The 25,798-nt window shown below is 48.9% G+C and overlaps 1 protein-coding gene across 9 annotated transcripts in view; it reads left to right on the forward strand.

Annotated features, from left to right (window-relative positions):
- Myo5c (myosin VC) overlaps positions 1-25,798 on the forward strand; it is a 77,203-nt gene that overhangs the window by 12,025 nt on the left and 39,380 nt on the right. For 6 of the 9 annotated variants that reach the window (XR_015626653.1, XR_015626654.1, XR_015626652.1 and 3 more), the window contains 12 exon segments: positions 1,934-2,099; positions 3,009-3,153; positions 5,986-6,142; positions 8,599-8,742; positions 9,641-9,722; positions 10,661-10,768; positions 13,467-13,573; positions 15,738-16,003; positions 20,225-20,306; positions 20,950-21,090; positions 23,971-24,096; positions 25,011-25,094. Coding sequence is in view for 5 of the 9 variants with exons in the window: in XM_087562208.1 (XP_087418334.1) it covers positions 1,934-2,099; positions 3,009-3,153; positions 5,986-6,142; positions 8,599-8,742; positions 9,641-9,722; positions 10,661-10,768; positions 13,467-13,573; positions 15,738-16,003; positions 20,225-20,306; positions 20,950-21,090; positions 23,971-24,096; positions 25,011-25,094 (1,608 nt within the window). In the remaining 4 variants the exon portion in view is untranslated. 9 annotated transcript variants of the gene reach the window in all.

Consider the following 25,798-nt stretch of genomic DNA (forward strand, 5'->3'; position numbering starts at 1 on the left):
CATAGATACACCACATACCACCTCCGGGCATCTGGTCCTAGATATCAGGCATTTCCTGAGATCTCAGAAGTGGCAGAGAAGGAAGGATCCGTGCTCTGGGGTCAGGCCCCACAGCTTGCTAAGTCTGGATCCCTTACTCGCCACATAGGGAAGGAGCTAATGACGGCGTGATGTCACAGGTCAGGATGCTATGGTGCTGTATTGCAGGACATCTTGCTCTTCCGTAGCTCCCTGTAACTCTTACTGAATGCCACACTGGGTCCTAAGTACCTCAGGATTAAACAGGCGGCTGGGCCTGGGGAGGGAAGACTTGAGAAAGCAGCTGCTGGTGCAATTAGCAAGCTCCAGGTGGCCTTTCCCTGGCCAGGGAAACGGAGAATGGCAGGCAGCCAGTGCCTCTTACCTTAACCCTTCCTTGTACCAGAGGACAAAGCTTGCTTTGTGTAGAATATGTCACCCCTGCCTCCATCTCTCAATCTCATGTTTTCCCCTCCCCCAGAGAAGACTAGCTGGCTAATACATTCTCTCTCTCTCTCTCTCTCTCTCTCTCTCTCTCTCTCTCTCTCTCTCTCTCTCTCTCTCTCTCTCACCTGAGCTTCCTCTAGTAGTAAAGCAGGAGTGGAGGCATCAGGATACTGTTATTACGGGGCAGCGGCAGCGGGGGGGGGGGGGGGGGGGCAGTCCTTTCAGTCAGGATGCCATGAAGGACTACAAAATCGCCTTCCTTGTGCTCAGCAGATGCTTTGGGGAATGTGAGATTAGCTCCTAGGAAAGAAGGTCCGAACTGGGGAAGCCATTCATCCACAGTCGAGGATGACAGGGCCAGCCCCCTCCCCCACACAAGCTCCTTTAGATACTTCTCATCCTCCAGTGTGTCAACTAAGGAGACACTTGGCAATTTCAGAGCCATGAGGCACCTGAGGCTGAGTTGTCCCAGCAACAGCATCTTCCCATGTCTACATTCCCATCGCCCCTATGGTAGACATAGAGTGGGGCCACTGGATACATGTCCTTGGCTTCCTACCACCTTCCATCACAGCCTCTGCAGCTCTGAGGACCCCCTCACAGAAGAGGAGCGTCAGGTAGAGGGAGGGGACGTGCTTTAAGACACACAGTCAATGCTTTGATCCCCTGGCTCCCAGTTTTTCATTGCCTTGAGTCACCTAGAAAGGTGATTTCCTTTCTCCTCTACTTAAAAGTTTCTAAGACAGGTGTGGTGACCCACCTGTAATCCCAGCAGTGCTGAGGCAGGAGGATAGAGGGTTTCAATGTGAACTACCTAGTAAGACTCTGTCTCAAAAAAACAAACAACAAACAAAAACTTGTGGGGGCTGGAGAGATGGCTCAGGGGTTAAAAGTACCTACTGCCCTTGCAGAGGACCAGAGTTCAATCCAGGGACCCCACATGATGACTCACAGCCTTTTGTAATTAGTTCCAAGGGGGAAATCCAACGCCCCCTTGTGGCTTCTTCAGGCACTGCATAAATGTCATGCATGCAAGTCAAGCAAACATCCACACACATACACCCCCCACACACAGCCTCTTAAAAAGCATGGGGTGGGGCCAGAGAGATGGCTCAGTGGTTAAGAGCACCGACTGCTCTTCCAGAGGTCCTGAGTTCAATTCCCAGCAACCATATGGTGGCTCACAACCATCTGTAATGGAATCCGATGCCCTTCTGATGTGTCTGAATATAGTGATAGTGTACTCATATTCATAAAGTACATAAATAAGACTTTTTAAAAACTGAAAGAAAAAAGTGTGCGGTGGTGTTGTTTTGGTTTGGGTTCTGTTGTTGTTTTATGGGTTATGTTGTTGTTTCTGTTGATGCTTCTACGAGAGGTGGGTAGGAGTAGACAGTTTAGCGGTAATACTAAAAGTATTACTAAAAGCCCTTTATTTCCAGAAGTTTAGATCTGTCTTTGTTTGTAGGAACTGGATTACCCTGTGGACCCAGGGTCACTGCCTCCGCTTCGGAACCCAGACATCCTGGTGGGTGAGAATGATCTCACAGCCCTCAGCTACCTCCATGAGCCCGCGGTGCTGCACAACCTCAGGATCCGCTTCGCAGAGTCCAAACTCATCTACACCTACAGCGGTAAGGATCCAGTGTAGCCCCGAGGCTGTCTGCGCGTCCTGAGCACTCCGACGCTGAGCGTTGAGAGTGCGTGTGAGGAGTGTCTATGTGCGGAGAGCTGCTCGTGGGAATGAAGATGCGCTACGAGGAAAGATCGCCATGGGCCTGTGTCTGAGTCTCGCACCACATCCAACACATGTATTACTTGTTGGGACATTGTTGTCATTATTACGTTTACGCTGGGACTTGCGAAGACGCAGTTCATTTCCCCACGTGTCACCCCATCCCGACATCAGAACAGCTTTAGATGAAGGGGACTGTCAGATAGCCAAGATTCAGAGCATTGAGTGACCTGACCTAAGTCAAGCAAAGGCTTTTAGTGAAGAACCGGGCCTTCTGGAAAGAGCCTGCGGGGGTGGGTGTCTCCTTCTGTTTTCTGTTGCAGTAATAGAGAATATCTGAGCCTTGATAACTTACAAAGAACAAAAGTTTGGCTCATGGCTCTGGAGGGTGGGAAGCTTAAGAGCTGGCGCAGTCACCCTCTGAGCATCTGGTGAGGGTTTCCTGACGTGAGACAGAGCAGGTGTACGGATGCGAGTGTCTTCCACACAGGCTGCCATGGGGTCCCCCCGATCCTCAGGACCTCATCCATGTTAATAACTTTCCCAAGACGGATCTCCAGGTGCTATTAACATGTGAAGGGTTGGCAGTAAGTTCCCAAACCACTGACTTCCGTGGATAGGGGAGGACCCTGAAACCAAAGGCCCGCCATCTTGATTATGTTCTGTAACCTATTTGCATATGCGTCAAGAGTTTGACATAAAAAGAAGTATGGATTCAAGGGGGGTCACCAAGGAGGGGTCACTCATGAAGGAGCAGATGGGATGAGCCCCTTCAAGTCTGCTAACCACACCTCACCTCTTTCCTCAGGAATCATTTTGGTGGCTATGAATCCTTACAAACAGCTGCCAATATATGGGGATGCCATCATCCACGCCTACAGCGGACAGAACATGGGCGACATGGACCCACACATCTTTGCGGTTGCAGAGGAGGCCTACAAGCAGATGGCCAGGTAGTTTGCTTGCCAGGCTGGCCTTCCTGGCTCTGCCTGCATTCTCTGCATTTGCCCAGCCCTCATAGTGAAAGGAAACTGTTCTGAGCTCCTAAGTCAGGTCTGTGTTTCCCTGAAGCACATTTGGTTGGAGGGAGACCACTGACTCTGCAGCGTGAGATGTCTCTGTTTATGGTTTGGTTTTGATCCAATTTAAGGAGGCAGAATCCACTGCCAGCTAAGCACGGGTTCTAGCCACGGGTTTGGACTTTAACCTGATTTCCTCGCTTTGCTTTTGCATGACCCTATAGATTTTGCTACTGGACATTTACAAAAATCCTCTTGCAACAAAGCACTGGGTTCACACTTCCAGCATCATTGGTACCCTCAGGACAGCCCATAATATCCATGCCTTTCCACAGTAACCTAACCCCTAGAGTGCCAGCTACCTGGCATACACAGTGGGCTAAAGGGAGAGCTGATATTTGGGCCCAGGTTTCCATGATTCTAAGTGTAAGTTGTTGCTCCCATGACTGCCTTCGTGCCGCTCCATTGCCCTTGTCTGTAGGGTGCTGGAGAATAAAAACGCCATCCTAAAATTGTCAAACTCTTCACAGTCTGCAAAAGAACTTTCTCACCCAGTGGTCTCCTTCAGGTTTTGCCACACTCCTGTGAAGTTCGCTGCACTGCTATCATGCCCCCATCTTGCATAAGAAACCAAGGCATGGGCTCTGGACCTGCCTCGTAATTCTGTGTATAGCAGCCGAATGGTCCTCATCTGCAGGGCAGACTCTAGCAAGCTCACTTCTGCTCTGCGCTTATGGCCAAGGAAGCCATGGTGACATAAACAAGGCATGACTCTCTTCTGCAGGGAAGCCTAGTGGGCAACCTGAGGCTAAAGTTCACCTCTTTCAAGCCTTCAGAGACTGAATGATGCCTACCCCCATCCCTTAAGGTAGACCCCATATCCACAGGGTCAAGCTAGTGCCTAGCTATCTCCTTCATACTCTGCGTCACATGGATCAAGAGAAGGGATCGCCTTCCAGATGACAGAGCCCCCGCAGAGCAACATGGGACATACCCACATGGCCAGATAAGGCTGGCCTACCCTTCCACTCAGCAGTAGCTCAGCCTCTCACAACAGGGTCATGTTCCCAAGAAGGAAGAAAGGATGGATGTCTGAGCTGTTGAGATTGCTCCCAACCATAGCACCTCCTGCTTCTGGAGTTTTCTGGTTTCAGCAGACCTCTCAGAAACCCCTGACAGACATTCTGATGACCATCATCTGAAGTGACAGTCTGGTCATCATCATTGTGAGGTCAATGGAACTGCAGGGCCATGTCCGTTTCCAGCTTGAATCCATGTCACTGGAATAAAGGACTAAAATAAAAATGGGCTCGTGGAGGACTGGCTTGGTGGACTGAGCCAACTGCCTTTCTTGAGAGAGTGTTGTCTGCAACCTTTTAAGGGTCTTCCTTTCTTCCTTTTTGAGATGAAAGGACTGGACCAGGGACTTCAGCATCACCATAGGAGGCTACATGCTGTGCCCCCAGTCAACTCCCATGACGGAGTCCCAGACTCACACAACTGTAAAATTGATAAGTATGCCACAGGACTTTTGCAAAGAATAACCGGCGTCTAACACCTAAGTGGCGCCAATCCCACGGCTACAGTATACCACCACAGTCCTGTGGCTTGAAAAGCTTACGGCACGATTTTTAAAATATCTTCATTATGTAATGGTGTGTAGGCTTATAGAACACATATGTCCCCAAATATATTTTGAATCGTTGCTCTTAAAATAATGTGAGTAGGATGTGCAGAAGTTGCTACTGGGGCTTGAGGAAGCTATCCTGAGAACGTCCTTTGAAAGCTAGCCTGAGCCTGGCCAATTTCGGGACAATTCCATCTATCTCCTGTGAACATGGCTCTCTGTACCTAAGCTCACGCTTTTTATCAACGGCATGTTTGGTGCTGAGGACCCGCTTTTGTCCTGGGAGGCTGAACTCCCAGGCCTCTGAGGGCAGGCACAGAGTCCCTGATGTGTGGGTTCCAGGTAAACAGAACTTCTTACAGGCCACGAGATCCATTCCCTGAGTCAGGAACATAGCCATTATGAACAATAAGAAAGCTCATGGGACGTCTGTACCAGTTTCCTGTGTCTTCCGACCATGGCTTCTCCCTTGGCTGATCTTACTCTGAATCCTAGCCATGGTTTTGACTGTAAATCTACACCCTTCTAGTGGTTGATGACTTTGGCCATGGTCTTGGGTACCTCAGCACCGAGGGACAAGTGTCGTAGTGGGAAACACCGTGTGTTCTCTGTGATCACATATTAAAAAAGAGGTAGAAGGAAGTTCATTGAGTATTTGGACCCTGGGGCAGTTCCCCAACAGCCCATTTTCTAAATTAGATAGATGGATAAGTAGGTAGGTAGGAAGGCAGGCAGACAGAAAGAGAGACAGACAGACAGATGATAGACATACGATATTTTGTTTTGCTTTGGTTTGTTGTTGTCATTGTTCTTTTTGTTTCTTTGTTTCTTTCTTTCTTTGTTCTTTGTCTCTTGTAGCCCAGATGGGCCTCTAATATTCTATATAGCTAAAGATGACCTTGAACTTGAAATTCTCCTGCCTCCACTTCCTCAGTGCACCACCATGCCTGGCTTACCGGGAACCCAGGGCTTCATGCCTGCTAGGCCGAGCCACGTCTCTCTCCCTCCTCCTCTGGTCCTCTCTAGAGATAGGTCTTGTTACGTTGCCTAGACTGGCCTTGAGCTTTCCTGCCTTTTTAATGGAGAGAAGCTAAGCTTCCTTAGTTCATTTCAGTGCATCTCTCGTGGGTTACTTTTAGGAACAATAGGAATCAGTCCATAATCGTGAGTGGGGAATCTGGAGCCGGGAAGACTGTCTCTGCAAGATACGCCATGAGGTACTTTGCCACCGTCAGCAAGTCCAGCAGTAACGCCCATGTGGAGGAAAAAGTCCTGGCATCCAATCCCATCACTGAGGTAGGCACAGGGCCACTGAAGGAGATGCTGAGGGATGGAGGTACAGGGGAGAGGGGTGAGGAGGGAGGTAGCTCTTCCCATGAGCTATGTCTTTGATGCAACTTCTTCCTTTAAAGACCAAAGGAGTGAGGGAGGGCAAGAACAGCGACAGAAGATTGGAGGGCGTGAGACCTGCCAAGGCTCTCTCTGCCTGTGGATCTGGACACTGGGTCATCAGATTTCAGGAACCCAAATGAGTCCTGACATCCTGGGAGCAGTCCCCAGCTACGTGGGGATCACGAGTGCTTTCAGCCAGCAGACATCTACTCTCACAAACTGGCTGTTACCCGCTTTAGAGTTTTGCGAGGGGATTGTTTGAGCTTTGAGGATCTAAGGTTAGTCATAGAGTACTGACAGCTTACCCCTGGGTATATGCTAGCTATAGTCACTTTTATTCTTTTCACCAGTGGAGCAGAGCCCCCACATAGCACCCCAGGATGAGCAGACACCCCATGAGACAAAGTATTACCTAGAACGTGCAGGAGAGGGACTCCCGAGGCCAATGATGTACGCCCTACAACATGAGAAGATTGCAGAGAAAGGACTTGGTAGTGCAGCCTGCGAGACGCGCACACACACACACACACACACATACACACAAACACACAATACACACACACACAAACACACACAGACACACACACACATACACATATACACACAAACATACACACACATACACACACACACAAACACACACACATACACACATACACATACATACACCACACATACACACATACACACACACATACACACACATACACACACACACACAAACACACACATGCACGCACACACACTCCCAGAGCCCTCTCCCTGTTTCCCAAATCAGAACCTTCAGGGACTTTACTGCCTGCTTTTTTGAAACCATGTCGGGCAGTATTCAACATAATGGAAAGAAGTAAGGCTCGGTCTTTAAGGTCAGGACTCTGTGCTAACAGAGCATATTTTAAAATGAATTACCACACAGATAAAGGGGGAACTGAGCACACCTTAAGTGCATAGCTACAGGCACAGGCTGGCCACATGGAAAGACAATTCACCATCCAATATAGTAATAGAGAAGCCATCCAGAAGAAGTGTCACGTGACACGTGTTATGGCTATACACACATGTATATACACATCTGCCTGTAATCCTAGCACTAGGAAGACTGAGGCAGAGGGCAGAGGAGTGGTAAGTTTGAGGCCAGTCTGGAGATAGTGAAAATGTTTGTGGGTGTGTGTGTGTGTGTGTGTGTGTGTGTGTGTGATAGAGAGAGAGAGAGACAGAGACAGAGACAGAGAGACAGGGACAGAGAGAGAAGAGGAAGAGAGAGGAGAGGAAGAGTAGGAAGAAAATGAGGAAGGCATTCAAGCAGAGTAGATTCAAGAACCGGGTGGTGGAGGTTGTGGTGTCAGTGCACGCCTTTCAGAACTTGGAAGGCAGAGGCAAATTTCAGGACAACCAGGGCTACACAGAGAAACCCTGTGTTGAAACAAAAGAATAAAGAATGAAAATTAGCCCCTGAGGTGGGAGGTGGGAGGTGGGAGGGGCAGTTTATGCAGCTGACTAGGAAGTCTGCATGGGAGGGAGCAAGGTTAGAGGTGAGCCAATGAAGGTGTGGCCCTCAGTAAAGTCGTGCCTGCACAGCTGACACACTTTATACTCCTACTTTGCTCCTACCAACTCTTAGTGCATTCAGGTGCTATCGCAGAGAACCACAGGGCTTACAAAGAATTGTTATTTCTCACGGTTCTGGTGGTGTAGAACAGAGGCCAGGATGCTAACACGGCAGGGCCCTCTGAAGACTCTGTTTAGTGTCTTCAATGGCTGAGAAAGAGAACATGGACAGTTCTTCGCTGAAGAGTCTTTTTTTATATTGGCATGAAATCCCCTCCCCTCACGCCTTCCCAAAAGTCCTGCTTCCTAATACCAACACAAAACGTGAGGGTTTCAGTGCACAGACATCTGGGCTGGTGAAGTAGTAGCTCGGTGGATAAAGGCGTGTGCTGCCAAGCACGATGACCTGAGTTCAGTCCCGGGACTCATAAGGTAAGGAGAGAAGGCTGAGTTCCACAAGTTGACTTCTGACCACCCTCCGTGTGTGTGCATGTACTCACACACATACACAAGATAATTCTTAAAAGAACCGTGACCGTGGGAGGACATGTTCAGTCCACAACAACAAGATGCATATGTTTCCGTATTGCAAGTACCAGACATGACAAAAGGAGTTAACTTTTACAGCGTTCTACAGAAAATAGTCATGGACCCCAGGGCTGTGAATCCCAGAATCCGTGCTCCTTCAGACTCAGGGGAACCAGGCTGCCCTTCTCAGCCCCAGGCTCCTCCACTAACCTGCCCTACCTCCATGAGTGACGTAGGATGTCACTGGTCACCACTCCCGTGATCCTGAGCCCTGTGTGTTCTAGGCTGTTGGAAATGCCAAGACCACTCGCAATGACAACAGCAGTCGGTTTGGGAAGTACACGGAAATCAGCTTTGATGAGAGAAACCAGATCATCGGCGCCAATATGAGAACCTACCTCCTGGAGAAGTCCAGAGTTGTCTTTCAGGTAGGGATGGGAGTATTAAACTGGGGCTGGAGAGATGGCTCAGTGGTCCAGAGCTCCTCCAGAGGTCCCGAGTTCAATTCCCAGCAGCCACATGGTGGCTCACAACCACTTGTAGTGAGATCCAATGCCCTCTTCTGGTGTGTCTTGGAGACAGTGTACTTGCCTATTTAAATAAATATAATTTTTTAAAAAAGCATTAAACCTCCTTGTCCCTAGCTCTAAATATTGCTTATGTAATTAGACTCATTGGACCGCCTGTGGCTTCTGCAGCCTGAAGGATCCGGTCTGACTGGCTTTCCTTTCCCCTTCAGGTTCTTTTTCTGTTCTTCCTTTTAAAAGCAAAAGTTAATGTGTAGATGCGGACTTGTGTGTTGTAGAATTGAGAATAAAGGTTACTGTTTTCTGACTGGGGAGAAAAGAAAACCCTTATAGTTTAAAAAATCGTCTGTTTCTTTCTCAAACATGAACACTGAAGCAGGCAGGACCACCCGCTGACCTGGCTTCCTGTGGGTGAGAGAGGCGATTAGAGTTGGGGGTGGGGGCGTTGAAAGGCTACTCTGTGTATAAAATGGAGACACTTCTTAAAATGCGTTCGCCAGAGCAACAGGAAACTTCGAGCAGCCTGATGATGTCCCAGAATTTTCTGCTTATAAAAACTACACCATGCCTTTGCACGGAATATTTTCATGTAATGTTTTCCTGGACCTTCTACATGAAGATCCTCTCTGGACCCCAGTTCTTGCTCAGTCACTAGGACAGCCAGCTGATATCTGGCCACAGGCACCAGTGTCTATTCCAGGAATCAACCTTCTAAAAGGGCATCTAGGGGCCTCTAGTTGAAACCCTGGCATTTTCATTGGTAAAGGGTTGGTGTAATTTGAGATTTTTTTTTTTACAGTCAGAAAATGAACGGAATTACCACATCTTCTACCAGCTTTGTGCATCCGCACAGCAGTCAGAATTTAAACACCTTAAACTGGGTACGTGGTGGAAGGCACATGAAAGTCTCTTTTCTGAAGGCGTTTAAATTCTTCGTTAATATCTTCCTTATTATAACATAACTTTAAAAAATGATTTTGTCAATTTTAATCCCAGCACTTAGGAGGCAGAGGCAAGCAGATCTCTAGGTCCAAGGCCAGCCTGGTCTACAGGGTGAGTTCCAGTACAGCCAGGGTTACACAGAGGAAATCCTGTCTTGAAAAAAAAACAAACTATGTTGTCTAAAAACATAGGACAGTCTTTAGACCTGAAATGAATGCATGAAGAAAATCAATTGGGTTGGCTGTGGCACCATGCACTGATGGCCTCAACACTCAGAAAACAGAGAAGAGGGACACCACAAGTTCAAGACTAAACTGGTCTACTTAGCAATTTATAGGTTACATAATGGAACCTGAGGTGGGGGAGGGAGGGATGGAGGGAGGGAGGGAGAGAGAGAGGGAGAGAATGGGCTGGGAATATCTCAGTCGAGTGCCCATACCTAGCATGAAGCCCCAGTACATTCCCTGCCCTGCAAATACCTATAATCCCAGGAGATGTGGAAACAGGAGTGTTAGGAACTAAAGCCAGAGCTTTAGAGTCAGCCCTGCTTGTAAGCCCCTGCTTCACTGTCACATAAGGGGAACCCTGAAAGAGACCTTCGTTTTCCTGACTCCCAACTTTAGTTTCTATGATAGCCTGGTAAAGTGTTTGATGGAGCCCATTAAGTGTGAGCTTCCTTTCCTGTTCCTTCCTCCTCCCCACCCCCATCTCTTTCCCTCTCTTTTTGATGGGACTTTTTGATGTAGCTCAGGCTAGCCTTGAACTTAGCACTGGGACACAGAGGAGAGCAGGCCTGCCTGGCCTTTTCTTATTTCTGATAACCATGTGTGTCAGATTTCTGAGTTGTGGGTGGAATTGACTGTCCTTTCGGTTCCAGGGAGTGCAGAAGAGTTCAACTACACAAGAATGGGTGGGAACACTGTCATTGAAGGCGTCGATGACAGAGCTGACATGGCGGAGACCCAGAAGACCTTCACATTGCTGGGTAAGGGACACCATGCTAGCCAAGGCAATGCACACTCTGGGAACATCAGAACGGGACTTGGCGGCAGGGGTTGGGGGTGCAGTTATGTGCACACTGGCTGCCCTTCGAGAAGACCCAGGTTTGATTCCTAGCACCCAGTTGGCAGCTCACAGCCACCTCCAACTCCAGTAACAAGTTGATTGACCCCAGGCACTGACTCGGCTCTACCCAGTCCCAGCCCTGCACACAGACATAGAGTCAGACGCAGTTCCCAATAGTGGACAAAGAAACACCTCACAGGGCTAATGGCTAGAGCCGCTGCTGGGCTGTGTGATGTGTCAAAGGCCTCAGGTGGTGACTAGGGTGGAATCTGTTGTTTCCGACAAAGAGATTCTGCTCAGGACTGTTGCCTGTGGGTCGCTCTCTCCTCGATTTTCTGGGCACTGCCATGTTAAACACAGGTAGAGATCGCCATCTGTTTCTGCCGTTCCGCAGCCCTTCCTGTCGTGCAGTGACCATTGTCACTGACTGTCATTGTGATCCTTGGTCTCTGTCAACAAGTCAATACCCAGGCTCCTGGGATGGGGCCTGGCACACTCACTCCCTGGTTTCTGATCCTAGCCAATGTGGTATTAGAGTGACGTTGTCTCAGAACAGATGGCGACTTACTGAAGTTTAAAATTCGTTCACATTCAGTGTCGGTGAGGCTGCACGTTTTTGACTTTGAAAGGCCTGGTGGTCAAGAGATTTGGTTAAAGACCACAGAACGTTAGCGGAGTGCCCCTGGTTCTGTGGTTTCCTATGCTTTTCTCAGCCACTGATTTGTCATTTGTCACATCAGTCACCTGCCGGCTTACCAGGCTCAGTTATCACTCAGTTCCCCAGACCCAACAGAGCCAAAATGCTCTGTGAGTTTTTGGTCTAGTATCTCTCATCTGTGAAGCAGAGAAAATCCACACGGTATTGAGATTACTTAGAAACCTGCCTCCCAGACGATCCAGGACCCCAGGTTTCCTCCGTGGAAAGTTTGCATAGCAACAACTGATCTCTGGCACTTAGGGCCTGCTGTCTTGCTGGACAGCAAGGGTGGCACCAGCCTCCCTTCTGGTCTCCACACAGCATGGACAGGGACGGCTTGGACAGGGATGGGACGAGGCCCCAGCATCTCCCCATGCTCACAGGAGTGCTACAATCACCACGCGTGGGTGCATCCCGGTTAGCACAGCACAGTTCACAGCTGGATGCTGGACACTCTGTCCTCCTAGCAGCTGGCTTAGTTTATTTTCAGCACTAGGAAATGGACCAGTTCCCTCTATTCCACACACATCAGTCAAGACCCCAGAGGTATTCTATGGCAAAGTCAAAAGAGGATTAGGGGGAGAGAGGGAGAGTTTATTTATGGCTGGACCAACACAGAGCCTGTGGGTGAGGTCCAGACAAGCCACCAGGGATAGCAGGGACCCAGGACTAGTGGCAGAACTGTCCTTACCTTCTTCCTGTTCAGACTCATCATTGTCCTATGAGTCTGGCAGGAGATTCAGTGCTGGGACAGGGACAGATATCTCTGTCTGAGGCCACACAGCCAAGCAGAGGCCACATTGTACAGGAGCTGGGGCAGACATGCTCATCCCCTCCTCTTTCCCTCTGCCTCCTGCTCCTCCTGCTCTTCCTATTGGTCATCAGCATCTTTGTTGCCATAGTTACCACACTGTCTTCCTTGTCATAGTTATTGTTGCCATATTCCTCCTCCTGTCCCCTTTTCTCCTGCCCTGCCCTCCTTTATCTCCTTCCAAGGCTCTCCATTAATCAGACCCATGCAGAGACCCAAGGACACAAGAGCCCACTGCCTTGATCCACAGTGATAGGGCTGTGCCAACCTAGGGCACACCTTAAGAAGGATTCTGGGAGCTTATGGGCAAAGAGAAAAGAAAATTTTAAAATTACGTATATAGGGGCTGGGGATTTAGCTCAGTGGTAGAGCGCTTACCTAGGAAGCGCAAGGCCCTGGGTTCGGTCCCCAGCTCCGAAAAAAAGAACCAAAAAAAAACAAATTACGTATATAAAACACACCAGAGCCTAGTTTCCTTAGAATCTCACTTAAAATAGCTGTGTAAAAGGAGTTGTCTTTCTTTGTTGTTGTTTTGTTCTGGGTTTTGTTGTTTTTCTTTGAAACAGAGTCTCATGTAGTCCAGTCTGACCTTAAACTTGATACATAGGATGATCTTGAACTTGTAATTCTCTTCCCCCACCTGATTGCCTCAGCTACAGACATGCTCACTACAGCTGGTCTGTGTGATGCTGGGAATCAAACCCAGGGTCCCCCGCATGCCAGGCAAGCACTCTACCAGCCTGGCTATACCCTCAGCCCCAGATACAACTGAACTCTCCAGCAGCCCAGGAGAGAGGAACATCCCCACCCCCGCTGGCTGCAGCATTCTCATCTAGGAGAGGAACTGTGAAGTGCTCTCACTAAGTCCACTTCACACCCCTGCCCCATGACAAGCTCACTTCACACCCCTGTCCCATGAAACTTCACCTCACACCCCTGTCCATGAAAAGCCCACTTCACACCCCTGTCCTATGAACAGCCCACTTCACACCCCCGCCCCAACTCCTGGCACTGCGACTGGAGTGAAGAATTCTTAGAAGAATCCTAGTGCTGTATTATGGGACATAGGAGGATGGCAGTGCCTTGACTTGGGGAATGTTTACTTTGCAGGATTCAAGAAAGATTTTCAGATGGATGTTTTTAAGATCCTAGCTGCCATCCTGCATCTGGGCAATGTGCAGGTCACCACAGTGGGCAACGAGAGGTCTGCAGTCAGTGTAAGATTCATGTTCACTTTGCCCTTCCTTTGGGTGTGAAGGTCAGGGGGGCACAGCTCATGGCTCACTGGCTACCATGGATGAGAACAGCCATGGTTGGACCTGCTAGACAGACTGGTTTAGCAGGAACGAGGAAGAAAGCTTTCCGGGGTTGTCTTATTTGTCACAGGGCATATGTGCCGAGAGAGAGAGAGAGAGAGAGAGAGAGAGAGAGAGAGAGAGAGGGGGGGGGGGAGTGTTGTAGAGGGGTGCTATGTGTTCTTTTATTCAGCAACATCTATGGAGCCTATGTGTCCCAGGGCTTGTTGTAAGCTCTGTGAAACACCATCAGACCAAACAGGAAGTCCTGACCTCACGGGAAGTGTGATCTGGAGAAAGTAGGAAAGCCTACCTACCATAGACTGAGGGTAGGCAGTGGGTCTCGCTCCTCTCCCCAGCTCTCCTGCTCACCTCGTAAGGTGTCTGGGGTGTACTTTTTGCCCTCCTCCAACTCAGAACTGGCCCTCCCTCCACCAGTGTGCAGGCCTTGCAGAGTTTGCCAATCCTCTGATGACTGGGATACTGAGAGAGCAGAGAATAATGTGGTTGTGGCTCTGACCTTTTCCTGCCAAACTCCCATAGAGTAAACATGGTTCCCACCCAACAAGCACAGCCACCGAGAGCACTACTGCACCAAGTTTGCCACTGGGCCAAGAGCTTAGAAAGGAAAGAATTCTAACACTTTTTGTTAAGTCATTTAATTTTATTTATGTGCATGCGTGCTTTGCCTGCATGCATGTCTGTGCCCCCTTGCATGCCTGCTCCCTGGGAGGCCAGTAGAGAGTGTCCGATCCCCTGGAACTGGAAGTACAGGCAGTGGTGAGCTGCTACGTGGGTCGTGACATTCAGACCTCGGTTCTCCCAAAGAGCAGCCAGCGCTGTTAACTGCTGAGCCTTCTCTCCGGCCCCAGCTAAGACTTTAGAAAAAAAGAGCCCTCTGATTATTGACCCTGGCTTTGGTACGGCATACAATTCATCTATTTCAGGAGCTTAGAATGTCAGACAAACTGAATTCGGGTGAAGCTTTCCTCTTAAAAGTCCACTGCCTGCTGCCCCTGTGAATCCCTTTCCTAGGTGACAGCTCCTCCCACTGAATCTCTTTACTTCAGGGATTTGGTCCTTTCTTAGACAGAAAGGCTCTGCCAAGTCCTTCCCCAGAGAGAAGTTCAGGTAGGGTCAGAAGGAAGTTCTGTGCTGGTGTGGCAGCAGCAAGAAAGATGAGGGGCAGGGGCTAGAGAGATAGCTCAGTGGTTAAGAGCACTGATTGCTCTTCCAGAGGTCCTGAGTTCAAATCCCAGTGGCCACATGGTGGCTCACAACCACCTGTAATGAGATCTGACGCCCTCTTCCAATGTGTCTGAAGACGGTGTACTTATAAATAATAAATAAGTAAATCTTTTTTTTAAAAAAAGGGGTGAGGTGAAGAGCAAGGAGAAGGCAGGGCCACTTGGAGTTTAAATTTTTTTCCTCCATTTTCTGAGCATTTAAAGAGCAGTCACTGTGTGATGCTGCCTACCTCAGGAGGAAGGATGGTGTGTGGTCACATGGAATCACGCTCCCTGGCCAAGAGACAAGAGCTGGAGGCAGTACATGCTGGCTAAGGCAATTAGCACCCCGAACCCCTTGTCTGCAGGCCAGCGGGGCACCTCTCATGTTCAGACTCAAGAAGAGAAAAGTCCCCCATTAGCTCCGGTGCTGAGACACTAGCTCAGGCTAGGAGCTCCTCCCAGATCTGTGGTAACAATACTTTGCAGGGCAGAGAGATCCCTTAAGACAGATCCTAGTCGCACCTGGTCCGTGTCCAATCCTCTGCTGACAGCGTGTGTCTGGAGAAGTCACAGAGGTGCAGAGGAGGGGGCACAGTTGTGTGTATGGGTGGAGCAGGCCCACAAGCTTCCACAGCCAGAATGAAGAGACCCAGAAAGACACAGCCAGGGTCGCTAGGCATCACCACAGCAGGGAGAGTGTCACCACAGCCTCCTGCTCTACCCCAGGCTTAGTTTCAACCACGAGGCCTGACTGTCTCACATAGCTACTCTTTCCTTGGACAGCTTTGGCCAGATGGGGCAGTATTAACTTTGGATGTGTGGTGACCCCGATGAGACTTGTGTTTGTTTTTTTACAGGAGGATGACAGTCACCTGAAGGTGTTCTGTGAGCTCTTGGGCCTGGAGACTATCAAAGTGGCTCAGTGGCTATGCAACCGAAAAATAGTGACCTCCTCAGAAACTGTGGTGAAGCCCATGACCAGGCCTCAGGCCATCAATGCCAGGGACGCGCTGGCCAAAAAGATCTACGCTCACCTGTTCGACTTCATTGTAGAGCAAATCAATCAGGCATTGCACTTCTCAGGCAAGCAGCACACTTTTATTGGTGTTTTGGACATTTATGGGTAAGATTCTCTTCTGCGTGCCCGCTTCTCCTCGTTTAAATGTCAAACGCCCTGTTATTTTTAAGTTGCACCCTTCCACTTGTCTTGCATATTTTAAAGATGATTTTTCCCCCTCTGGGTTGCATGTAGAGATGTTAAATATAGCTCCTGGGTCATGGTGTCCTTTCTGTAGAGTGCATTGAATAAACGGCAAACAAGGGCTAGGGAGATTTCTTAGCGGGCAAGATGCCTGCTATACAAATGTAAGTTTGGACCCTGACACAAAGCACAAGGGAGGCAGAGGGAGGCCAGCATAGCTGACCTGATGGGCTCCAGGCTCAACTAAAGACCCTGTCTAAAAAGAGGGCAATAGTGGAAGATACCCTGCCTTCCATGTGCATACATGTATGAGCACATACATGCACCTACAACAGCACAGGTACACAATAAATGCTAAACTAACTCACTGTGCAAACCAGCAAACATCACTGTGTGACAGGGCCCCTGGTAAGAGGCTTCTTGGTCCAAGCCATCTGGAAGCCATCCACTTAGAGATGTAACCACCAAAGCTTGGAAGAATTAAGCTGTTCACAGCTGGTCCTTTGGCAGAGGGATGAGGTCCACTTCAATCCCCTACAGGGCCCTGAAGTACTGAGCCCTGTAATACCCTCCTGTCCCCCAGGAGAACTGCTGGTTATGGTTGGATGGCATCCCCCAGTCTGCCTGGCCTGCCGTCTCCCTCCCTCACACATCTGCATTCCTGTTCTTTCTTGAGAGATAAGGGCTCGGCTTGCCCCACCCCTTCTTCAACTGTCCCACCCCTACTTCAAACAGCACAAAGCTTGGGCCACTTTGGAGTTTGGTCTCATCTTTCTCTTTGCCCTGTCCTGCTTTTCTGATCCTGGATCCTGCTCCTGCTGAAGGTGCTTGCAGAAGGCAAGGTGGAACCTGGTGCTGGGCTGTCCAGTTGTCAGAACCCCCCTCGGTCTCTGTCAGAACCCCCTCGGTCTCTGTCAGAACCCCCTCGGTCTCTGTCAGAACCCCCCTCGGTCTCTGTCCCTGCCACTCTCCCAAGACCACACCTGGCCTCTTGGGCACACCACTGGGAAGATTGTCCCAGAAAAGACTCGATACTTTCCATCAGTTAGGGACTCCTCCTCACACAAAAGGGAGGCACAGCCCTTCAACTTTTCACCCAGGAGAGCCAGCTGTTCCAGGTATTGACGGGAGTTAGCAAAGGGAGGGACTGTTTCATATAGATTTTAAGTGATTACTCATGGCTCTCAAGAAAACATATCAACAGTTCTAAAATACTAATACAGGACAGGATTAGGCTAGTAAATTATTTACCTTATCTTATCCCAAGAAATAATTTGAATAACCAGTAAAAAATTGAGTAAAATTGGGAAAAAAAATAATGTAGCCTAGTTTAAAACTCTTACATTGAAGTGGGAAGTGTTTGCTGTATTTTCTTGAACTTGCCTTTATTTTTTTTAAAAGACTTGTTTATTGTGTGTATATGAGTACACTGTAGCTGTCTTCAGACACACCAGAAGAGGGCATCAGATCCCATTACAGATGGTTGTGAGCCACCATGTGGTTGCTGGGAATTGAACTCAGGACCTCTGGGAGAGCAGCCAGTGCTCTTAACCTCTGAGCCATCTCTCCAGCCAGAACTTGCCTTTAAAAATAGTGGACTTCATAGCTTAGGAATATATTTCTTCATATTTTTAATGATTTATTTTTATAAACGTGTGTTCATGTGTGTACATGTAGGTTTGTGCATGTGTGAGTGCTAGGGCTTATAGAGTCCAGAAGAGGGCGCCACATCCCTGACACTGGAGTTCAGGCACTTGTGAGCCACCCAACATTGGGTACTCGGAACTGAACTCTGTCCCTCTGCATGAACAGTAGGTGCTATTAACTGCCAAGCCATCTCCCTAGCCACTTGTTTATACTTTTATCTAACAAATAAGTACTTGCCAGGCACTGTGCGATGAAAGGTCCCTGCCTTCTGGGACTTCATTTTACTAGTGAAGAAGGCAAGGAAGGAGAAGTCAGAGTGACTACTGTGAGAAAAAAGATATGTGTGCATGTGTGCACATATGTGTGTATGTATGTGTGCATGTGTGTGTGCACACATATATGTGTATGTGTGTGTGCATGTGTATGTGTGTATGCATGTGTGTGTGTGTGTGTGTGTTTGTGTAGTATGATAGGAGAGGGAATTCAGATCCACAGAGTTCCAGACCGCTGTAGTGAAGAACTTGAATTTTGCAGCTAAGTGGCTGACTGTACAATGAAAGTGCTCACAAATTTTAAAACTTGTTAGAGTCCGTTAACATTACTAGTTGGGAGATGAAGCGCTTGTGTAGTGGATATAAAACTGGTTCATGGATTCACAGCTACCCCCTAAGTGGAAGCTCTTGTGGCCCAGGGTGAATCACTCACTCCTTAGCACGCTGGCCTGTGTGTTGATTCAGGTCCTAACACATATCGTGGCTTCGGGGAACTGAGCTCAGCTTAACCCAGATATGACAACGGCTGCCAGGAAAAGTTAGCATCCTTTAGCACAGGTGAAACTGCAGCCGGGAGCTTTGAGGTTCAACTGCAAAGGGAAGGAAACTTAATTTTGATGTCCCGGGCTGTCGTATGTTTATGCTCTTTGGAGCAGGCTTGGAAATGTCTGGGTCTGAGGCTAGCCCTCTGGGCTAGACTCTCCAGCACTGCAGTGGCATGTTTTCAGAGCACTGAGAGCCTCTCCTGCAGGATTGTCAGGACAGTCAGGTGGAAGAAGTCACCAAGCCATGAGCCTTAACGCCCTGGTCTTGGTGCAAACCATTGTCCCAGACAGCACGCCTCTGGCATCTTAAGTCGTAAGTCCCTAGGTTTTAAACTTCAGCTCACGGTACCTACAAAGGATCATCATTTGACATTGTGCCCTATTGAGGGAAACCCTGCTCCTTTTGGCCTTGGCCTGGTCCCTTCCAGGTCCAAGCTGGCTTCCATTTCTGGTGCCTTCACAATGTTACAAAAAGTGGTACAGCTGCCTCCAGTCAGCCTGGAGCTGTCCAGGGACCTACGGTGGGGCAGTGACCCCAGAGGACCAGAGCCACAAGGGACAAAGCCTTGGGCATGGAGAGGAGGGTAGAGGATGGGGATGCAAGCTAAAAGCTGACTTTTGGGTACCATTTGCTGTCCTTTGGGTCTCACCATGGCCTCTTGGACTCTGACCCTCCGTGAAGCAATGAAGTTATATTAATCCTCCACCTGAGGCAGTTAGAGCACAGAGAGGTGAGGCACACAAAGGCAGGCATCTTTTCAGGCTTCCTCCCAGCAGGATGCTCACCCCCCACTACCCTCAACCCTCCACAGGCAGAGGAGTCAGGGTAAAGTGGACACTGCGACCTCCTCTTGAGAATCAGCTAATGTGAAATCCTGGCCTGGGTTCACGAGTGGCCACAGCTGACGAGCTAAGCGAGGCTGTTCCTTCAGACAATCCTGCTTGTCGCAGGCCCCAAGGGGCTCACTGCTGTGCAGTAAGCATCCAATCCCCCATCACTGTATTCTGCCTGACTGCTCCAGGCTCTCGAGTTTACAAGTCACCCAGGTAACCCTGGAGACCGCTATTAAAGCCTGAACACAAGGCAGGGATGTGTGTGGCTTCCTGCTGGGCTAAGTTATTAAATGACCTTAGAGTTTTGTTCCAGGAACTCTGAAAGCCAGCCTGGGGAAGGCAGAATTGTCCTGTCTGCCCTCTGGATGGTCAGCGGGGAGAGGAGAGAAGTGTTCTCCCGTTGAAAGCCTAAGTGCTACTACCAATCAGATTCAGTGCTATGTCCTAAGAAATGGAACTAATCTCTCAGTCATTTTCCATTCTGTAGAGGGAGGACAGTAATGCCGACTCTGGTATTACATGGATTAATCAGTATGCCACTTGTAATGCCTGGCTTGGGGAAGAGGAATCATGTACAGTCAGATTCCTGTCCAGCCAGTGGGGAAAAGGGTAGTTTGTCAACTGGCAGCCAGCTTAGAAGGAGCCAGCAAGCAGCAGCTTTGAAGTCGTTCAGACTTGCCGAAAGCATAGCAAACCTCTTAAGCTATGGAGTCGTCACACACACACACACACACACACACACACACACACACACACACACACGCATGCAGGCACATGCACACTTTGCTATAATGAGCACCTAGGTCCTGGGCTTGCTCTCATTTTATTGTTCAACTGTGTTTCAGTTTTGAGACGTTTGATGTAAACAGCTTTGAACAGTTCTGCATCAATTACGCTAACGAAAAGCTGCAGCAGCAGTTTAACCTGGTAGGTGACTCTTTGTCTTCCTGGGGCGAATGCCCAGCCCTCTGCGTGCACGGAAAGAGACACAGTCCTTTACCAGTTCCTCATTCAGAAATCCAAGCATGCATGGGTCGAGAGATAGAAAATGCCCTGATAGTTCGAGTTATACCTTGAGTTGCTATGCCGCTTTGTGGCTGTATCTTGAAACTGCACCGCCATCTTTGGCTTCCTTTTTGGAACAACTTGGGGTGCTTTCTTTCCTCCCCATCTGTCACCCGTTTCCTTCATCCTCCAGGAGGAGCCTGAACAAGATCCTGGGGAAGCCTCCTTGAAACTCTGAATTCTAATAATACGTTTTGCCCACTGCCTGCATAGCAGACATTCTCTCTGGCTGCCCTGCCCTGGCTGGGCTGATCCAGGCTAAGGAGGCTGCTTTTGTCCCCAGAGAGCAGCAGTAGACCACAGCCACTCAGGATGGTGTCAGGGTGACAGCCAGACCCATAAGAGACCTCTTAGTGGCTCTGTTCTGGGGAGGGGTGGCCAGTGTTCCAGGGTCTTTCTGATCACACATTGGACCCTCACATCTGTACCTTCTGGGCTTGCATCAAGCCCTTCAGGTCTCTCTTTGATGTTGTTTAATTTCCACCTTATCTCCGGGATACCCCAGCACGTCTTTAAACTTGAGCAAGAGGAATACATGAAGGAGGACATCCCTTGGACTCTGATAGACTTCTATGACAATCAACCTGTGATTGACCTGATCGAAGCCAAAATGGGCATTTTGGAGTTGCTGGATGAAGAATGCTTGGTAACTGTCAGAATAACTGGCTTCTTTTTCAGTCTTTGAGTAGCTACAGATAGGCCTACCACCGAGCTTCTTCTCGGAGCTATGTATGGAAAGCCAGATGTTAAATTTGCTTGGATATTAAATCTGAGACACTAATGTGGAGCCTGAACCCTGGGAGCCTGGGATCCTCCCACCTTAGCACATTTATGTACCACCCTTGGGTATGAATGGAAAAAATGAGATGTGACACACGTCTGTGCATGGTGGAGGAGGAGGCTTATTGTGTGTGAGTGAATAACAGATACAGGGAAAAAAGGAGCCGGGCTATGGGTAAGGTAGAGGGAGAAAATTTATTATAGATATGCGGAAGAGGACAGTCAGAGGCAAGGACATCTGGGAGAGTCCAGAGTGGGCGTGACCCTGAGCTGGACCATGTGAGGAGAGGGAGGAGAGGAGAGGGAGAGGGGAGAGCAGGGAACCAGGTGCAGCAGCCAGGAGGCCAATGGTACAAAGAGCAGGGGAACCAAAATGGTTGGACTATATAGAGAAGGGCAACCTAGCCTCCTGGGCTGGAGAATTTAGGGTAGGGGGCAGGATGGCCCTGTAACAGGTAGGGACCAAGGGATGCAGAGAAAACCTAGTAGCCAGGCCCCCTCTGATATGTTAAATAGGCACCCCACCCTTTTGTCTGTGATTTGTAGATATGAGGGAAAGAACAATCAGCGGCATCTGGAAGGGTCCAGACTGAACTGGGCCATGAAAGGAGAGATGGGCAAGAGAGGACAAGAATGGGGCGAGGGGGGCATGAGGGCAGGAGTGGAGGACTGAGAGACCAAGAGGCCATATAGCCAAGAGGGCTGGTTATATAGGAAAGAACAGCTGGGGGAAGGCAGTGCAGCTCAGGAGCTGGGGAAATGGAGGGTATGGGGCAGGATATACCAGCCAGGTGACCCCACAATAGGTACTAGTGAGCAGGGACTGGGGGAGACTGATGGCCAGAGTCCACTTGAAAATGGTAGACACCTCATTCAGTCATTTGTCCTGGTACCAGGCACAACCCCTAGGGTGACATCCAGCAAGGAGCTTGTCTTGGAGGCCAGCAGGCAGGCAGATGTATAGGGTGTACGGTGAATGGCTCCACCCTGTGTTTAGTGTGAGTCACCCGGAGCGGATCGGGAGGGAATGTCACAGCCATATGATTCCAGAGAACCTGTAGGAGTCACTTAAAGGTGGGTCAACACAACCCTGTGCCCCAAGAACAAATAACCCCCTGGAGAGTGTGAATGGACTGGAAACAGTTGCTTCTGACACTTGAGCAGTCACCACCCCCAAAGATATATTTGCTTAAAAATAATGACACACTACTTCAGGTCCAAAAGAAACCAGACAAACAGCTAACTGTGGCGCCTGTTAGCATACCAAAGTGCACCCAGGCTTCCGGGCTCTCTCAGTACCTGTGACTCCTCTCACCCCACCCTTGTCCTAACCATTTCCAGCTTCCCTTCCCCAGCTTCTCAATCCATTTCAGCTATGCGCTCTCGCCCCCCCCCTTCTTTTTTTGTCCCTCTCTTTCTCTTCTCTCTTGGTTCTCTCTTCTCTTCCCCTCTCGTTCTCCTCCCTCTCTTTCCTCTTGTGACCCGCTTCAATCTGCCAGTCAGATTCAGTCTACTTTCTCTCTCTGCTCGGGACTCTTCTAGATGCTTCTGGCTACACCCTTACCTCATATCTACAATAACCTTCCCCTACACCATGCCTTGGAACAAATCATGCCCTCATTTTTATACACAGTAAAACTACCACTGCTCTGTGATTCTTTCCTGGAATTCTTGGTTCCGTGGTTCTTCCCGATCACCTTTTCCAGCACCACCTATGCACCAGCTCTTGCAGGCATCAAGCCAGTGTTCCAGAATGTTCTAGAGCCAGGAGTATTGAGGCTAAGGTAGACTTCAAGTATTTGTAAGTACTGAAGGTGACCCGGAAGTCACTGAGCCACAATGGAGTATGGAATTCACTCTTCAGGTTGAATTTAACTGGTAGTGTTTAAATGCCAGCATTAAAAACTGGTTTTCTGGGGCTGGGGATTTAGCTCAGTGGTAGAGCGCTTACCTAGGAAGCGCAAGGCCCTGGGTTCGGTCCCCAGCTCCGAAAAAAAGAACCAAAAAAAAAAAAAACTGGTTTTCCAAAGAGCTTAGCTGGAGGAAGTATGACCTTGGTTATGGGAGGCAGAAAAGCCAAATAAAATCTATTTTCCCTGAGAGGGGGTAGGGAAGACACACACCTGGTGTTGCCCTTCCCACTCTACTGGGAATGGAGCCAGGTTCCCATCCCAGTCCTCTTTCCTTGAACTTTGAAGCGTCTGTGAGAAGAGTAAAATAGTGCCTATTCTGCATGTATGTAAGTCTTCATTCAGTGTCTTCTAAAGGGACACTGGTATAGCCATTTAAATATTGGGATAAAGAGTTCATATATTTGTTCATAATAAAAAATAATTATCTACAAAGATTAATAAGGCCAAAGATACATGAGTGTTTAGAATTTCTCAGAGCAGTGGTTCTCAACCTGTGGATTGTGGTTCTTTGGGGAGAGTTGAACAACCCTTTCGCAAGAGTCGCCTAAGACCATTGGAAAACACAAATATTTACAATTCATAACAATAGCAAATTCAGTTTTAAAGTAGCAACAAAAATATTGTTATGGCTGGGGTCACCACAGCATGAATAACCATATTCAAGGGTTGAAACATTAGGAAATGTGAGAACTGCTGGCCTAAAGGGAGAAGGCCCACTGCTGTGCAGCAGCTCCCTGAGGCAGCAGATGACCTTGGTGCCCCCAGGTCAGCTTCTTTCTTCCCTCTTCTATCTTGTTTCTGTACTGGAGATTTTCCTTGCCCTTCTCTTCCAGTTGCCTCATGGAACTGATGAAAACTGGCTTCAAAAGCTGTATAACAATTTTGTCAACAAGAACTCTTTATTCGAGAAGCCTAGAATGTCAAACTCATCCTTCATCATCCAACATTTTGCTGACAAGGTACAGTGATGTCTTGACCAACGTGCCATACCCAGGTCAGAACTTTTCTGCTGTGGTTGGATTCAAGCCCCACTGGGGGGAGTGGGGGAGACAACTGCTCAGTAAAATGTTTGCCTTACAAGCATCAGGACCTGGGTTCAGTCCCCAGATCCCTTTGTAAGACAAACCAGGCATAGTGACACACATCTAGAATCCATTAGGAGAAGATGTTTTATTGTTGGTAAAAGAGAAAAAAATTTCTAGGCATCTGGAAGGGTCCAGAGCAGAGAAAGAAGCAGACTGGACGAGAGAAGGGAGAATGGCAGGAGGGAATAGTGGAGGGATAGCAAAGAGAGAGAGAGAGAGAGAGAGAGAGAGACAGACAGACAGACAGACAGACAGACAGACAGACAGACAGAGACAGACAGAGAGACAGAGACAGAGAGAGAGGGGAGAGACAGAGAGAGACACAGACTAGCGAGATAGCTAAAGCAGGACTAGAATAGCAGGTTATAAGAACAAGTATCTGGGGTAGAGAAGCCTATGAGCTAGAGCAGGCCTGGGGGCTGTGGGTTGTGTCAGAAGTCAGCTCTGACATGACAGGTACACTGAGGCAGGCCATAGGGTCGGTGATTGGTCAAACAGCAGACTTTTCTACAAGTTCCTGCGGAATGTTGGCTTATATCTAAACACCAGAAATCCTCCTATTGTCCGGATTGAGTTCCTTTCTGGATATATGTACTGCCTGAGACCTAACAATACACACACAAAGAGAGCCTGGGGGTGTAGCTCAGTGGTAGAATGCATGCTTAGTGCATGTAAAGGCCCGGAATTGACCCCATGCACTACAAAGAAAAGAAGGGGAGAGAGGGAACTGGCTTGTACCTGATGCTTCGTGCTCTGGCCTCTGGGGTAACGGGCTCCTCTCTGCACAGGTGGAGTACCAGTGTGAGGGGTTCCTGGAGAAGAACAGAGACACTGTCTACGACATGCTGGTTGAAGTCCTCAGAGCAAGCAAGGTTGGCAGGGTTCCCAGGGGCACGGGCTGCTGGTCATTGTGTACCTGACACAAGAAAGGGTAGAGTTGAAAAGAGGAACTACTGGGTAGCAACAGCACCTCCAAGTGGTTTTTTTTATTTCCTTCTTTTTCCCAGTTGAATAAAATTCCAGTATATCCGTGCATCACATTTTATTTGTTTTAGAATTGAGGGCAATGTACATTTTAGCATCTGAAAACATGGTCAATTGTATACCTGCCAATGACAGAGAAAGGAGTCAGCTAACACAGCTGACCGGGCCAGTGCAGCTCACACTAGGCTCCTTCCCTGACTCACAGGAATGTGGCACTACCTGGGGGTCAGGCCCTGTTCTCACTTCTGAGGACACAGCAGTGACCTTGCCTGATGGCCAGGTCTTCCCAGGGGCACATAGTGGAAGCCATGTCCCTTCACACATACACAACAGTGTGAGGTCCCCATGGCACTCAAAGAAATCCAAAACCAAGGAGCTGGGGATATGTCAGTGAGTGAAATGGCTGCCTCACCAGCAAGAGGACTTAAGTTTATTCCTCGCACCCAAGTCAAAAAATGAAAACAAAACAAACAAAAAACACTTGTCTATATCCCAACACTGAGGGGGCAGAGACAGGCAGATCTCTGGAGCTTACTGACCAGCCAGAGTAGACAAGTTACTAAGTTCTAGGTTCAGTGAGAGAGCTCCTCTC

The sequence above is a fragment of the Rattus norvegicus genome, chromosome 8, assembly GCF_021556685.1.
Source record: "Rattus norvegicus strain SHRSP/BbbUtx chromosome 8, alternate assembly SHRSP_T2T, whole genome shotgun sequence".
Taxonomy (NCBI): Eukaryota; Metazoa; Chordata; class Mammalia; order Rodentia; family Muridae; genus Rattus; species Rattus norvegicus.